The sequence below is a fragment of the Calypte anna genome, chromosome 5 (genome assembly GCF_003957555.1).
Source record: "Calypte anna isolate BGI_N300 chromosome 5, bCalAnn1_v1.p, whole genome shotgun sequence".
In the NCBI taxonomy this organism is placed as follows: domain Eukaryota; kingdom Metazoa; phylum Chordata; class Aves; order Apodiformes; family Trochilidae; genus Calypte; species Calypte anna.
The window spans coordinates 11,826,563-11,843,889 of record NC_044250.1 but is presented as its reverse complement, the minus strand read 5'-3'; the positions used below and the strand labels follow the sequence as shown (position 1 = coordinate 11,843,889).

The 17,327-nt window shown below is 39.9% G+C and overlaps 2 protein-coding genes across 2 annotated transcripts in view; one reads left to right on the top strand and one right to left on the bottom strand.

Annotated features, from left to right (window-relative positions):
- The window catches only part of SERGEF (secretion regulating guanine nucleotide exchange factor), a 139,035-nt gene that overhangs the window by 118,412 nt on the left and 3,296 nt on the right, over window positions 1–17,327 (top strand). The gene's annotated exons all lie outside the window — the stretch shown is intronic.
- KCNC1 (potassium voltage-gated channel subfamily C member 1) overlaps window positions 15,110–17,327 on the bottom strand; it is a 113,977-nt gene continuing 111,759 nt past the window's right edge. The window contains exon 4 of the mRNA XM_030451432.1: window positions 15,110–15,291. Coding sequence (XP_030307292.1) covers window positions 15,110–15,291 — 182 coding nt within the window. The remainder of the gene's footprint in view (window positions 15,292–17,327) is intronic.

The following is a 17,327-nucleotide window of genomic DNA, read 5'->3' as shown; positions in this document are numbered from 1 at the left end:
TATTCCTTGACATCCAGACATGTCAAGAGCTGTACATGTCTGTTGTTTGTGTAGCTCTGTTCCATGTTGTTCCCCTCACCTCGGGCTCAGTTCCCAGGCAGTGCAGGCTGCAATGCAGTTTGCTCAGAGGTCATCTCTCCAATGATGAGATGATGTCTGTGCTTGAGGGAGCGAGGAGAAAGGCCAGGCCAGTGCAGTGGCAGGGAATACAAATGCACAGACTGCTGTACCATGCTGTCCTTGAACATCAAGGGAAGCAGCAGGCTTGGCTTCTTCAGTGCTGCTGTGCCAGAGCCTTGGAGCTGCACATCCAGATGTATTTCTGAGGCTTTTTTTTGGTACTCTTTTCTTACCCTGCTGCTCACCGCAAGATCAGTTTGAAATAAAAGAATGGTGTTTTAATTGAAGATACCCAAATGAGCAGGAAGAACTTGGAATGAACCAGAAGAAATGCTGTGATAGCAAACTCACCTCTTTTGCTGGTGGGTGCTTGATAGCCAGAGACTGTTCCAGTTATGTTGAAAGGGTTTAGCCTCCCACTGAGGCTCTGAAGTGAATGGGCCATTTTTTCAAGGCCATCTGCTGAGCTGGGTGCTGTTCATTTCTAGAGACCTCTGAAATGTAAAAAGCTGGCTGTCTCCTTGTTTTTCAATGAGAGTGCCATGTGCATACCAGACTGACCCCAATTTTTATCTTGGTTTCTCTTTAATTTACTAGATTACATTGAATCTGTCTCTGTTTTCTGTATTATATCTGATCCCCTGCAGTGTGAAGAAAGTCTGCTCATCTCCTCCTGATATCATGTTGTTAAACTTCCACTTGCTCATTGCCAGTCCTGTGTGTGTCTGTCTCCAGCAAGGGAGGTCCAATTGTGAAGCTGCTTTGACTGCATCTAATCCCACAATGCTGGTATTTGCCTGAGTACCCATGGGTTGTCTCATCTCCATTGGGCTTGACCATCTCAGATAAAGTTTCTTTGTGCTCTCTGACTGAAAGAAACATCAAAAAAAAGGCTCAGATATACCTTAGAAAGGGAAGTTAGGGAAATTATGGCAATGACTGGTGGGCAGACCAGTGCCCAAGGCAGCTGAAACTCTCTGAAGAAACACAAAACAGTTCCCATGGGGGTCTCCACTTGGTTTGAGTCCTCTGGCAGCTCCCCCCTCATGTTGGTCTGAAGTGCAGTGGCTTTTTTTTTTGGATTCTGAATTATTAATGATGCAGTTTTGCTGTGATTATTTACTTATGTTCTGCTGATGGGTGTTGGGAACACGAGGCAGGAGTCCTTTTGGTACCACCAAAAGAGAAATAGTATTAGCACTGTTCTGGTAGGACCTTTAGGTAACAATAAATGGAGACTACATGAGCTGTCTGCTATTGTGGTCCACTTGGGAATGAAGAGAACAGTGATCAAAGCATTAAATTTACAGAAGAAAGTCTTTTCCAGGGTTCTCTGTTTATGTCTCTGTGTTGATGCTTCTACAAGTTGCTGTGCTGGTTTTTTGTTTTGTTTTGTTTGTTTGGAACAAGGTTTTTGTTATTGAACAGTTATGTTTTGTGATACCTCCAGTGAGCAGAGTCTGCTACCTGGCTCTTTTTAGAAGGCTGGAAAGGCAGAAGTGTTCAGCTGTCAAATAGTAATTGCTAGAAAAGGAACTGCATGACTAGGAAAATTTTCATTCTATGTTTATGAGCAAATTTAAGTGCTTCAGACCTAGGCTTAGAAAAGACAAGACTTATATATACACAGCATTAAAATAATTGGTATAGTTCTGTAAAACACAGATCTGCTTATCTGTTGGAAGGAATTATGGAATGCAAATGCTACATCATCATCTCTGCTGGCAAGATGAAGCCAAGCATGAGGCTGTAGGTTGTCAGGCCTGGAAAACAAATTGGCATGAAAAGCTTTCCAAATAGAAGTCTAAAATATCACAAATAATGGATACATGAATTTCTTGTTTCCTGTAAGCTAAATAAGATGTTATTCTGAAGTATAATGGTCTGATAAATCCATATTTTGACTTAAACCTATATATATATTTGTGTATGTGTGTGTGGATGTGTATGGATGGAGTGGACGGGTTATCCCTTTGGAGCTTATTCCTCCCATTTCAGAGCACAGAAATTCTTGAAGCAGTGTTTTGCAGGTGGCAGTCTCAGATCCTTCCCTGGGACTGCACATGCTGGCAGGTTGGTCATTGGAGATTCTTCTCTTGGGATGAGATTTTGAGCAACATGGCCACAAATGGCCCACTGTGCTTTTTAAGCCCTTAGGGATGGACATGGACAGGGCACCAAGGCCAGAGCTTCCCCACACAGATGTACACAGGCCAGTTCACATGAGGAAAGCAAACTGCATCCTATCATAGAGCAAATTTTGGATTGTTCTTCCATAACAGCCCAGAAGACAATCCAATCCTTTAACCCTTCAAAGTGGGTCCCAAATCCTGTTTGACTCACTTGACAATGAATTGCTGCCCTGAATGAAGGGCAAGTGGTTTATATTGACAAGCAGAGCCTTTGTTTCTACTTTTTTTTTTTCTTTCTCTGAACATAAACTCATTCTTGCAAACACATGCAGTGAGACAAAGTTGTGAACTCTGAAGCCTGTGAAATTGCAATTGTTTAGCAAAGGAAGGCAACGTGAGCTGCAGCAGATTCATCATCAGTGGGAAAAGAAAGAGAAGGAAAAAACCTTGAGGGCCTGTCCTTTGGTAGTTCTTTGCTGGTACATTTTGAGGCCATAACCTGATGGCTCAGCAGCTAGCAGGCTCAGTCCCTCACTCCATGGTCTCTGTGTCAGCAGGGTGTTCAGTGTGACAATGCTTTTTGTGATACAAGCTGCTGACTTCTGGGACTACCAAACAGATGGTGAGGACGTGAGAACATGTGTAAGTGGCTGACACTGTAGATCTTGTTTTCCCCAGTTGTCACACTGTTCAGGATGCAATGTTTGGGACCAGGATCAGCATAAAGCTTTCTTCCTTGAGAAAGAAAGTAAAATCAAGAAATAACCACTCCCAAAACAATCCAAATGCCTTGAGGCCTCATGGTTCTGATGCCCTGAGCTGTAGGCAACTCATCAAATCTCCATGTTTGCCAGGTCTCCAGATTTTGAAGAAGGCAAAAATAACACTGCAGGAGAGAAAAAAAAAATCTTTGAAAAGAAAAGTTAGAACAAAGGGGCTTATTGTATCAATACAATTTGCTATTTCTTACATTTTCCACCAAGGACAAAGGGAATGACACTGTAGGGTCTCCCCATGATCATTTGAAAGCTGTGCTGTTGGGTTCCTCTTGAGTTAACTTTTCTTATTCAGGTGACTGAAATCTGTCAAATCCTAATAGACAGAAACAAAACCTGATTTCAAAGTGTGTTGTCGACCTTCTGAGGTGGATCTCAAAATAGATCAGTCTTCTGATGTTTGTTCTTATATCAGCATATCTGTAGCTTGTGGAAATTTAAATATTAAGCATGATGTCTGAATCATCCAAAGTCTTGATTGCCCCATGAGAAATCCAGTCCACCTGGTTCACATGATACCTTTTACTCCCTCTGCTGAAATTACCTTTGTGTATGGAATTTTAAAATTTAAAATAAAGCTGAAAATGATACAATTTGGGAGCTGGTTAGTGCCTGGAATTTTTTGCAGAGTCACATGGAGTTTTTCAACAATGAAAAAGAGGTTTGTTGTCTGCAGAGAAGTGCTGGAGGAAGAAAAGTAAGTTTCTGGGAGTTTGGAAATATGGCAGATTTGGTTGAAAGGAACAAAAGTTAAGCTGCCTCAGATTATTTTCTTGGACCCAGCAGTTTGTGCAAAGCACATCACATCCCTGCACAGCAGTGCAGGAATTTCAAGGCAGAGGAGCAGTGTGGTGATCTCCAGAGGGTCCAACCTGAATTATTCCAGCACCTGAGGCTGTTCATGCCTAGGATCCAGGAAAGTTCTGAACAAAAACTTTGGTTTAAAATACAGACATGGAGAAAAAAATAAAAAAGGACAATGATGAAACCACTTTCTGTGTTTTAGGCAATAAAAGCCATGTGAATTAGCTAAAATATTAGGATTAAAAGGAAGCCTTCCTGAGGAGGAGAGGCTGGGGGCACTGTACTCCAGATGTCGCTGTGTCTTTCTCTGTTTTTCATAAACTGTTTGTGTCCCAAATTTTCTGAAAGCCAGAGCTAGCACTGAAACATTTTTTTTTGTGACTCATAACTGTGACTGACACTCAGGAGAGAAATGCCTGGATGGAAGGACATTTGAAAAGGGTTTGGTAGTCAGTGCAGATACCCAGGGAGCAGCCAAGCCCTTAAAAACTAAGAGCAAGGAAATGCTGTCCTATTAACCCTCTGAGGAGAGGGGAGACAGTCTTGTTGAGATCCTGGGTTTTATTGTTGAAGTGGTAAATTAACATACTTATTTCACAAAATACAGAGATTTGGTAGTATTTTATGCTGATGATAAAGCTAATTAATAGTTGTGTTCAGGTTGGAGAAGCAACAGTATGGGTGTACTGTGTGTGAACCTTGCCAGACAGCACTGGGAGTCTGTCCTGGGTGTAAGATGTTTCCTGAGAGAAGGTGGTTAAATAATGCCAGAATTGTATGACAGGAGTTTTGTCATGCGAGAAAATAGCATCTGTTTAGCTGCAAGCAAATAAATCCTTTTAAATATCAAAGTGGATACCTTTGGGGAAGAAATAAGGGCATTGAAAATGAAAACAAGTGGAAAATATTGTAGCCTTAAAAAAAAAAAAAAATCAAAATTTTAGTAAACTTTTTGGTATACTTTGTTTTTGAAAAAAATGCTGACTTCTCAGTAATATATCAAAACTCAGTAATATATCAAAAATATGTCTATATTAAAAACCAGAATTGCTTAGGTTGGAAAATCAAAACAATTTTCCTTTAAGTTTCTGGATAGATATGTTCCATCAAGAACAGAATGTTCATTCTGAAGAGTTTTGATGGAATAACTTCTTATAAGGCTTGGTTGAATAAGATTGATAAAGGTAAATTGTTCTAACTTGCAATTCATCCAATATTGTATGTTCTGTTATAAAACCAAAATAGAATTTCAAAATGGATTTCTAAATGTGCTAAGTATCCCCAGGGTGGGAAAAGTGCAATTGCTTATCTTTTTGGAAATACTGGTCCTAAAAGACTTTGGATTTTTTTCAGATACTTTAGTGCTCTCCTGAGAAATGGAAATATCTCCAACTCCAGCTGCAGGCTGCAGCTATGTCTATAGCTCCTGTGTATTGCCTGCCCTGTGGGATCCTGGTTTGGAGGAGGGTTGTGTCTGCAATTATGTCTTTACATTAATTACGGAAGCCAGGAAAAGGAAATGAGTGTGGTTCACACAGAATCACAGAATCCTAGGGGTTGGAAGGGACCTCGAAAGATCACCTAGTCCAACCCCCCCTGCCAGAGCAGGGCCACCACAGAATCTAGAGTACATCACATAGGAACGTGTCCAGACGGGTTTTGGATGTCTCCAGTGAAGGAGACTCCACAACCTCCCTGGGCAGCCTGTTCCAGGGCTCACCCTTCCTCTTCTTTGAGGAAATCACTGTGCTTCAAGTTCAGTTTAAAAATAACAGATACCTTAAAAATCTCGTGCAGTTGAACAGGAGACTGGTGGCAGAATTTTCTAGAAAACTTCAAGCCCAAATAAAGCAGTAGAGAAAGAGATTGCTGCCAGATTCTGGGAGCAGTGTGAAAAATCACCCCTACTCTCAGTCTCTGCCTCTGACAGCAGTTTCAGTGTGCCCTCTTTAAAGGACACATTGCTTCTGGTGTCACTCATATTTCTTCTGACATTGACCTTTCCAATATTCTGGTTCAAGATCTCAGGGCATTTAAGATCCAAGGTTGATCTGTATGGGTTTGGTTTTCTTCCTGTTGGAGCCAATCTGCCAAAAATACTGAGACAGAGAAATATTGTAACAGGAATGGAAAATGAGATTTTAAAAAAGAATAATTTGGAATATTTGACTATATTAAAAAAAAAGTGCAATGCCCCTCTGTTCACAGAATGAATTTCTTGTCTTTTCAGCTTTGTTTTATTGTTTTGTGATCCAGAAGACTGAGCTTGTTAGCTGTTCATTAGCATGCTGATATTCTTAACATTGTACTTATTTATCAAGGATGACTTCATAGATTAGTACACACCATTAGCAAAGTCTTGCTTGTTGTTTTTCCAATGTAATAACAAATACCAAGTCTTACCTGTACAGGTAATTAATGGCTGCATGTGTGGAGCCAGATTCTCTGCTATTATAATGGTCAAACAAGTGGAGGTTTGCCTGCAAATAACTTGACCTGGTTTTTTGTTTGCCTGTCTGGAAATGTATTTTTACTTCTTAAGGCCCAGTGTTCTGAAAGATCTGTAGGTAAACCATGGTAAGATGGAAACTTTTTTTTGTTGTTTTTTTTGATGGGTGTTTGGTGGTTTTTTTTATTTAGGTTGATTTTTGTTGTTGTTGTTGTATTTTGTTTTTGTTGGGGTTTTGTGTTATTTTAGTGGTTTTGCTTTGTTTTTTGAAGTGTGATGTATAGCATATTGATAAATTAAAAAGCACATTCCTGTGTGCAGAATGTTTTAAGTTGGAAAGCTGGGATCTTACTGTGTGATGGGAATAATCATTTTAAGTAGCTGAACCAGATAAGAGCATGTTGACATTTTTGTTTGTGCATAATTTAATTCTTAACATTGTAGGGCATAGCTGGATGCAGGAAACATTAGAAGAGCTTGATGATGTCTGAACCAAGGTTCTGGTGTCAAAACAGGAGGTGAAATTCATTTTATTCTAATTATTGATTAAAATTTTATTAGCAGGCTTTAAAGATATTGGTAGGGCAGCTCTTCAGGGATGAGCAACCTAAACATGTGCCTCCCTGTTTCCATAGCAACAAAGCATTTTCATCCTTTCTAGGCAGCCTAGATTGCATTGTGTACTGCAGGAACATTGGATTCAGAAAAGCTGTATTAACAGCTCAATAGTTTTCCCTAAACCTTACTTTTAAATATCTTTGCTTTGGATGTTCATTAGAATAAAAAAAGTGTTGGGATTATTGTGGGATTTTTTTGAGAAATCATGGCAGCACGGCTGAAAAATGGCTAAATAACTGGCAACCAGGGTGCAGTGTTTTGTCTGATGCTTTGCCTGCAAAACTGGCAATTTCTGTGACCATTCTGATGTTCTCTGTCAATAAGGTCAAGTTTTTAAGATCAGGAATGGTTCTTGGTCTGGTGCTAAAATTTTTGGAAGCGTTTTTGGTTCGTTTTATTTAAGTTGTTGAGAACTGAAGTGATGTAGTAAAGGTTAAGGCTATAAATGATGGCTGTCAGCAAGGACCAAATTTCCAGCACTCTGGATCATGGCCTTGGAAGCACATCTAGAGGTAGCATTTCCAAGCTCGACGTAAGCAATTTGGGAGCATTCCAGGACACTTGAGTCCATTTCAGACTGCAGCATGTTCATATTCTGCTCTGAGCCTGACACTGCTCTGTTGGATTTTGGATTGTCAGACTTGTCTATCAGGTCATAGATCTCTAAGACCAGATCAAAGCATCTTGGTATAATTTTCATGCAGTTCTAAGTTGCTGTGAGCACAGGAAACTTCTTTTAAAAGTATGTTATTTGGATAGAAAAATATCTTTTAGAATGATGCATCTTTTGTCTGTAAGAGAGGACTAATTCAGTATCTCTGTGCAAATGTTTATTATATGTGTACACTCTGTTTCTTCTCTCCATTTGTAATGTCAGTTTCCTTGTGATGAATCTTTGTCAAGTACAGTAACGTGCTACAGTGTTTTCTGAGCTGATTACATGCATATCTTCTGTTTTGGAAATGTGGAGGCTTAAATTACTGTTTAAACTGTGAATTTTAAAATACTATTTTAGCATTACCACAATACAGTAAAAGAAACAACTTACTGTGGGGGAAGTATTTCAGCAATGCATAAAGATGGAGATCACCACAATATTTTCCTTTGTCCTTCAGGATATTTAATTTTCTCTTTCTCCGTTTGTATAAATTTTTCCATGAGGTTATGTGAGGCATGTCAATAAAAATCGAGAGCTTTCACAGTAGTTGTTGCTATAGTTACATGGTGCAGCTCTTAGCCTCCTGCACAGAAAGTAAACCACCTGCAATTCCATAAAATCCTTTCTTGGCAGAGAAAAGTTGAAAGAGACAGAACTGGTGTGCAGGTACAGAGCAAATTCTAGTTTGTTCTGATATTCTTGCAGCCATTCTGTCTTCATGAAGAGGTCTGCAGAAATGCTCAGTGGATGAGGACAGCATAGAGAAAGAACAAAAGACTTTTTGGGGGAGAAAAAAGGTTCTGGATGCAGAAAATAGGAAATGAGAAATAAATACCAAACCTGACTAAAACAGTGCCAGTTCATTGCACATCTCAGCTCAAGGGAATGAGGGACTGAGTTGCCTTTTGAAGTCCTCTGAGTCCTACCTCTCCATATAGACAGAAATGTCATGCTGCCAGAATGCTGCTGTTCTCCTGACTCTGGAATTCAGTGCTTAACTTATTCCTCAGGGTCTGTAGAGCACAAATGTTGAAATCAACACTGAGTCTTTGGAATATGTTTTTGTCTCAAGAGATCTCTCATACATTCAGGAGCCCTAAAATGGCTTTTAACATGGCTTCTCTATACTGAACTTACTTAATCAAATTCTACTTTCATGATGTATTATTTTTTCTCTTTTTATATGGCCATTCTCTTAAAGATTCAATATAAATTACTTCTTTTAAAATCATCCCTGGCACAGACAAATGCCCCTGGTCTCTATATGGAGAAACAAAATGACCGAGGAGTGTTTTCATATGGAATCACTTGGCAAAGCAGGCCCATGGAAAGTTGTCTTTACCTTCATGATCTCTTCTCTGAGTTCTTTTTATTGGTTGAATAAAGTGGGATGGATTTATTTCTTATTCACTATGTGAGAAAGGACAGTGAAGTGTATGATGTCTCATCTTCAATTGGAATGTTCATTTTTCAAGTATGTTCTAAATATACACATGAGCCAAGATGGCAGGACCCAGTAACGCTTTCACTGCAGGGCTTTTATTCATTTTTGTCTGAAATTCCAGCCTTACAGAGCAGTGTGAATCTAATCCCATGAAGGATTAAATAAACCAGATTTTAGGAGTTTTAAAATTATTTATTTTAATCTCACAACATGCATGGGCTCCAGGTGAGGTCAGACCATGTGGTAAGAGGAGGTGGTGAAATATGTTCCCTGGACTAAAAAGCTGAAATAGCCAAGGTGTTCACCATGGATGTTTTGGGCTTAAGCAAAGCAAATCCCATTTCCAGACACTGAGGTCCTGAGATCAGTAGTGATCATCTGCAGATGGATGTGTGCAGGAAAAGTTGTGTTGTGTGCTGCTACTACTGCAAGGTCTGAAAGCATGAAATCTGTTAAGTAAAGAGAGCAAAGATAGCCAGGCCTGAGGCTAGTGCTGCTGGCTCTGAAGGGTGATGAAGTGGGATGCCTGAAGGTAATGGAGCAGAGGGAAATGGGCAGAGCATATTGCAGCTTCAAAGTTATGTCACTTCACTGCTGAAAACAGGGTTTTTTTTACAATTTGAACTTAAATCTTTCATGAAGCAGCCAAGATGCTGACTGCTTCATAGATCTACCTATGCAGATACAAGGAATTATGTTTATTTGCCTGTGTGAGATCCATAGTTAATGTTTTCTTTAGAACACGTGCCTTCATATGTATAGAGGTACTTACAAATACTTTACAGACTGTAATGTTAAGTGTAGTGTTGCCAGTTGTGTTCTCATTCTTTTTACTCTCTATTTTTGGACAATAAATTGACAAAGGCAGCACGTGGCTGTAGTCATCCAGTGCACTGATTACGGTCTTTAATCTTTCTGTATCAAATAAAGAGAGCTTTAAAATGCTGATAGTCACAAATTAAAAAAGGCTCTGATTTGGGGAAGGATAGTATTTTTAGGTCTTTGAGTGTTTTGGGAACATGAGTCACTTTTGCAAAGGTGATTGGACACTTAAGTTCTTATTCTTGCTTTGCCTGTTCCTGGGTAGATTTAAGAGTCCTCCAGAATTAAGAGAATGACATTTTGGTTCACACATGAATTGAATAGCTTTGTTAGTGTGTGATATTGTATAGACCTCTTGGCTGTACTGTATAAGGAGTATTTTCATCATGTGTATTCAGCAGGCTTTAGGTTATCACAAGACCTTTGAAGCAGAGTCAGAGAAAAGCAGTTTTAAGTTAGAGATATCTCTACATGGTCTGACTTAATTGTTTTCATATTTGTTCTTTCTGTTTTGCAGTACTTTTAAAAAATAAATTCAGCTTCTCTCATTGATATTGCAGGTTACTAAGTAGCTTTTACAGTATTCATTTGTTTGAATGTTATATATATATAGTCATGTGGGCATCTGTGCATATCAGGTACTGATTTTTCTTTTTTTTCTGCAAACTGAAGCTTATTGTTCCACCAGAAGTTTAGGTTGATTTGGGTTTACTCTTTTACATTATTTCCTCAGTAATACTGTCCATAACTTAAACTTTTATGCTATTACTTTTTCTTTGGGAGTAAGGATAAATATTTCTCACAGTGTCAAATATGGCCCTATCTCCAACTAATGCTTTTCTGTCTAGCTTTCTGCCTGGGCTGCTTTCAATAGCTCCTTCTGCTCTTGTGATCAGCTTAGTGCCAACTCTAAGATGAAGAAAGTGACTTTCTGCTTGGGCACAGGAAAGAGCAGCAAGTCCACTGCGTGAGGGAGGCACCATATTTCCAGTGTTTCTTCCTCCAAAGCAAGGAGAACACAGCTCTTAAATTCTTAATTTGCTCTATTAGAGAGATTTGGGTGGGTGGTTTTTTTGCTTGGGTTTTTTCTTTTTTATTCTGAAGAATTTTTTGTTATCCCAGGTCTCTGGTGGATATCACCCTTTCAAAAAAGTGCCAGATATTGCTGTCTTGATTCCAGCTAGTTTTCTCTTCTCCCTGAGGTTATGCAGAGGATCAGATGGGTTTAGTGCCAAACAGCATCTCGGGGACCCAGCTTGCTTTGTCCGTTCTGCTCCACTCACCTTCTGGAGCTGGCTCGGTGCCTCTGAATCCCTCTGCCCATCAGCTGTTCTTCTTGTCACTGTGCCAAAGACTGATTTTACATCCCAACCTCAGATTCCTCCACCTGATCTATGAATGCTGTTTTCACTTCAGCTGTTTTGTCAGGATCCAGAAAAATTTACAAGAGCAGAAACTTTAAGAAAATACCTCTGCAGTATTAATTGAGGGAGGTTTTAAACTCGGGACACTCTTTTGTGGTTGCCTTCTTCCAAGGACTAACTTGCTACATTGCCTCAACTCAAGGAGCTGTTCCCAATTCAGAATTTAGGCACATCCTACACAGATGGAGGCTAAGTGTCCCCAAAATGAGCCATCTGCAGCAGAGATGTTGTTTGCCTTTCCTAATCAGAACAACTAAAATGGTGCCACTTTGCACTCAATGTCATCTCAAATTCTCTCTGCCTTTTTTTTCCCAGTCTTGCTCACTTCTAGGGAAGTTTAGGCAGGACGGATGTAAAGAGCAAGTGTTCGAGCTTCTGACCTGCAGGGGAGGCTGAAGGTGGAAATGTGGAGAAGCTGTGCTGCAGCAGGGTTATTCCCTGACTCAATGGCCTGAGTTTGTAAAAGTTGTGTCTGCACACCCATGGGTACTGCATTGCACTTCAGGACTATGGTTGCTTGAAAGGCTTGGGTATTGTCAGCTCTGTATTGAAACTCCACCATTTTTATTTTTATTTTAACAAGGATTATGGGTTTGTAATAGCTTAGTGAATAAAAGATAACAGAGTGAAATTTGCTTATACTGATATAAAACAGTAAAAGTTAGTATGCTGTGCTTTACATCTTGCTCAGAATCTCTGTTGTGCACCAGAAAAGCAAGTATGTCAAAATCTGTCTTTATCTAAGCAAAGCAGTCTTTGCTTTTAACAGGTACTGATAGCAGAACTCCTCCACTGCTAAATATCAACAAGCAATTCATCCAGACTTCTCTCAGCAGTCATGTCTGATTTTGAACTGATGTTTGGAGAAAGAGACCTAATCCTGCCTTGTGGGCACATCTGGTTTTGAAGCTGTCTGCTTTAATTCTCTTCCTGACTGTTCTTAATTCTTATGGTATTATGCTTAGCTTTTAATTATGCCTGACAAAGTCTATCCTCCCACTACTCCTTTTGTATTCATTGATTGCCTATTTTTTTCCAGAATGCTTACTAAAGAAGAGCTAGAACACTTGGGTTCTGCTTTACAGTAGACTCTGAAAACGATCTTTGAAATCAGAGAAATGGATTAGTCATGTAGATGGGACTGAGAGTGCAGTTTGTGGTGGTATTACTTCGCAGCTTGTTTGGGGGTTATTTTTTTTAGAGTGTTTTTCTTCAATATTCAGCTGCTGGTTTACCTGCAAAGAAAGTTAACACAAGCCCTGCAGATCCAACTTCAGGTAACAACATTGTGTTTCCTATGCCCCTTTGAGGAGTTGTGACTTGCCTTTGGTGCTCAAGCTTGAAGTAAATCTCTTTAAGGTCTGTGTTTGAAGCCTAAATTATGGGATTTTTAAAACTTTTGCTTGCTTTTATCTGTTGTCACAGCTCTGCCAACCATCATCCTGTTTTCTTTGCAAGGAGTGCCATGACTTCACAGAACTGTCTTAGAGGAAAGCTGGTCTGAAGTGGCAACTCTCAGCAAGACAAGAGGGCACGGTCTCAAGTTGTGCCAGGGGAGGTTTAAATTGGATATTAGAATTTCTTTCTGGAGAGGGTGATCAGGCATTGGAATGGGCTGCCCAGGGAAGTAGTGGATTCTCCGTGTCTGGAGATATTTCAAAAGAGACTGGATGTGGCACTCAGTGCCATGGGCTGGGAACTGCATCAGTAGTGGATCAAGGGTTGGGCTTGATGATCTCTGAGGTCCCTTCCAACCCAGCCAATTCTATGATTCGGTGTTAACCTGGGGGTGTTACTAAGTCCTTGACTCTTGTCTCTGTTTCTGGGCACTCTACTGACCCAGTTACTCTTGGATCTGAGTCTATCTTGAGTTACCCCATCGAGACCCCAACACAATGGCAAGTCTGAGGATCCCTGTGACAAGTGGCAGAAGAACTGAGGCAGACAGACAGACAAGGCAGATGACCCATAGGAGTTTTATTAGCTGTGTGCTTGCACTACAGTACAGTGTGGTATAGGCACACCTGAACCAGACACAAGGAGGTTAACTCAAGTACAACAGTTGCAGCACAGAGGAAATGTAATCTGCAAATCTTGCTCAGAAAGGAGGGTTAGTTCATCCTGAACTCTCTCCAACTACAGCTATGCTATAGCTTGTATTAAGCCAGGTATTTTAAAGTTCTCATGGGTACACATGCACTATAGTGCAGTCGCTGGTGAAACTGCACTGTGACACTTGCAGGGGAACCAAATAGTCTTAGGCTAAAATTACAACTTCAGACTTTGAAAAGGCATCCTAACACTGTCACTGGTGAGTTGTAGCTGCTTTTTTTTTTTTTTTTTTTTTTTCTGAAGGCAATGTTTGCATAGCTGTGGGAAAATCTACTAGTTTGAAACTGGCTGACCACTTGTTTCCTTGACTTTTCTCTTTGTATTTCTAACACTAGCTTATGACTTCTGGACTTGTATGACTTCACTTGTTAAGCATGGGAAAAAAAGCCCTCATTTCTTTAATATCAACAGGCAGGTTTTTTAGACTTCACACAACAGTAATGCACATTCATATCATGTGTTGTGAAATTTAACCAAAATGCAGCTTTGCAATTGATAAGGGAAAATAAAGGAGAAAAGTCCAAACCAAAGCCCATTTAAACACAAAGCTGTTTAACAGATGATGTCCATATTGAAGGTTTACGCATTTCACTTGGTTCTGAGTTAAAGAACTGTGTTCTGCAGAAAAAGACACCTTCAGAAACATCCCCAGAACAAAACACTTTTGTTTAGTGCAAACAGCCCTTCAGGGAAAGAGAACAGCAGTCAGATAAGAAATTGTAGGTAATACAGAACATTTTACTTTCTGTATTTTGTATAGGATGACAAAGACTGGCAACCTTATGTAGCCTGGTCTGCATGATCACCTTGAAACTACATACTTGTAAATAGACCAACGTGTGTTCCAGAGATTTGCTGTATAAAACATTCTAAGGACCAAAGCTTTTGCAATATGTTCTTTTCCAACCTCTCTTTTCTTTCTTGAGGGAAGAGTTCCTAAGAGCCCAGTGGGTTCTGGTATCTCTCACTTTGGTCAATGAAGTTGGAGGAAGCACCATTTCACCTGTGTGCTGCTGCTTATCTTGCTGTCTGAACCTTCTGCTCTATGATTTGCTTAGTGCTGTGAAAGCTACATGTAGTACTGTAATGCAGTTTGAAGGGTTTCTCAGATTCTTGCTTCTGCTTCTCAACTTTTATCATCTGTTACTTTTTCTAGGCCTGTGCTGAAGATGGCCTTCAACTCTAGGTCTTGGATGTAAGGTCTTAGGTCAGAATGAACTGCAACTGTCCCATTCTTTTCTTTGTATGATTATTTCCATCAGTTTAAAGTGTGTGTGAATTTGAAATGGAAGTGCTTTACTTACACCCAGAGCAGGGGGGTACAAATGCCCACAGCTCCATCTGGCCCCATGGGATGCTTGAAGGACTCCCACCATTTTAGATTTGCTTTTGACATGTTGCTCCAGCCATTTCATTTTGCATGGATGACCTTTTACTAAACATCTAGTATAAGGTATTTTCTGCATGTTCTGTTTCACATCACACAGAGGGTCATGAGTCTGCAGTCTCTGGCTCTGTGATGGGATCAGGATTTGTCAGGTTCTAGTCACACAAAGTTAAAGCACTGTGACACATTTAATGCCTGTCATTTTGAAAGGCAGAGATGTAAGTTCTGAATGAGTTTCACTCTTTGCCATGCCTGGTATTCTGATGGTGCAGATATTAGTGCCACATTCAGAACCTCAAGACAAATCTCTCCATTAACTAATTTCAGTCAGATGTTTTGGTCCTGTACTTAAGACAGCAAAATTTAAAGATTTTCTTGTCTTCTACAGGTGTAAAAAAAAGCATCTTTAATGCTTAATCTTCTCTGCACTGCAGCTGCTTCATGTATGATATAATCCTCATGTATTGTCAGTGGACCAGACATATTCAGTCTTGCACAAATTCGTGAGCCCAGGTTTTGTTCTGTATTGAGTTGGAGATGCTTTCCTGTTGGGAAGGAATTGACATGTTTGATTAAAACCAAAAGGAAAACCTTGTGCAGCACCCATGAGCTTTAGTCAGAATAAGTCATTTGAGTTTCCCCTGTGAAGACAGAAATGTGACCTTACAATTAATCCTTACAATTTCTTTCTCTCCTTGCTACCTAGAGAGAGCAAAGCAAACTTTTCTATCTCACAGGACTTCAGTTTTGCCACAGAAGCTGTAAAGGTGCAGTAGCCCAAGAAAACTTGTTTCAAGTTTGTTGATTTTAAATCCTAGGATATAGTTCTGTGAGTTTCCTCCTTGTGTTTTTGTCCTTTTTTGAGGGGCAATGCATAACTTGAAAAGGAAAAAATAAAATCTGTGATTAGCTAGCCTGAACAGTAACCTAAAGGGCTTCTTTGATGTAACATGGAATGATTATTTTAAATAGATGCATATTAATTTGTATGGTGAGCTGTTCAGCTCCTGCTTTGAAGTGCCCTGTGAGAACACAACAAAATTTCTGTCATCATTGTATGTTAGCAAGACAGCACTGTCTCCAGTGAACAGGCTCAGTTACTTGTCTGATGCATGAAACAGCACACAGGAAAATGCACAGCAAATCTGTATGAAACTGCTAAGGTTTGGGTTTGGGGTTTTTTTGGTTTGTTGTTTTTTTGGTGGTGTCTTTTTTGGGTTTTTTGTAGGTGCCATTCTTACCATTCCTTTCCCTACTTCTCTGCATTGCTTTTTGTTGGACTCCCTCCTCATACACAGTTTTCAGGCTGTGCTCCACTGCCTTTCACTGAGTGCTTGGAAATTTTATTACCATAAACATGATCCTTTCCCCTTCCCATTTTGTAGCTCTCAGCTATGCATATGCTGTGGAATGAGCATGGAAAAGATTCCGTTTGCTCTACACTACTCTTCTGGTTGGCATTTTGGGGGATGGATAGTGGTATTGAAGGAGAAAGTGGAAATTAGACTTTACAAAATTAATTTTGAAGATGTGTAGCCTTCTTGCTCCATTTTCCAGTATTCCACATACCACTGTGGCTCTCTGAGTCATACGAGGCATCCTGTATCCTCAAGTTGATTTTCTGACTCTTCAATAGTTAGTTGTATATTGTAATTGGATATTTTGACAGCTGGCCTTGAGGCCATGACCCAGTTTGAAGTCCCTGCTGTATTACACAGTATACAAGCATAGAGAAGGTCTGACTAACAAGACACTGCTTCTGCTGTGAAAAAATAACTCACTTAAGATATTAGTTTAGGACACCAAGTCAGGAAAGTTCTTCAGGCTTCATGTATTTGTCATGAGTGGCTGTTTGAGGCTATTTGGAGTTGTTCTTTCCAGGCACAAGGATGAACCACAGAGATGTGATCAGCTGATTTTTCACTTGTGAAAAGCCACTGATGGTGTGGTCTGTGTCTGCTGCCTGGGGAGAGCTGCAAGGGGTGTAAACTGGGAGCAGAATAGGTTGTTGACTGCAGGCTGACTTTGAAATCAGCATTTCTTTGGCACCATGACTTTGTATTTAATGTCAAAAATGTATGTTTTTTATTCAGTTTAATCAAATGCACGTTTCCCAGGTTCTGGTCCTGAACTACTCCAGAGCAACTGGATCGGCTGCCTGGAGCATAGGACAGCTTGGACCTTGAAAATGTGCCTCTCAGTGTGGCAATAATTGGAACCCTTATTCTTATATTTTAAAACTGCAAATCTTTTGTGCTAATGACAGAATTATTGTTAACAAAAATTTAGTGGCATGTTTCCCTGCTTTACATGACACTCTGGATTGCTGAGGTACTGCAAACAGGAACACTTAGTCACTAGTGTTTTACTTGTGACAAGTATGGTGTAAATTTCCTGTGCCATGCTTCATTGTTCCTTGTGGGGTTTTGTATGCTTTCAGAGTCAAGGGGGGATGACTGAGACACTTGAATTTTGTCTGTGGTTCAGCCTTGATATAATTTAAAAGTAATTCGACTTGATGATCTGTTGTCTATTGTAACTTCATCTCTAACCATCTACTGAGTAGCACTTATTTAAGGCT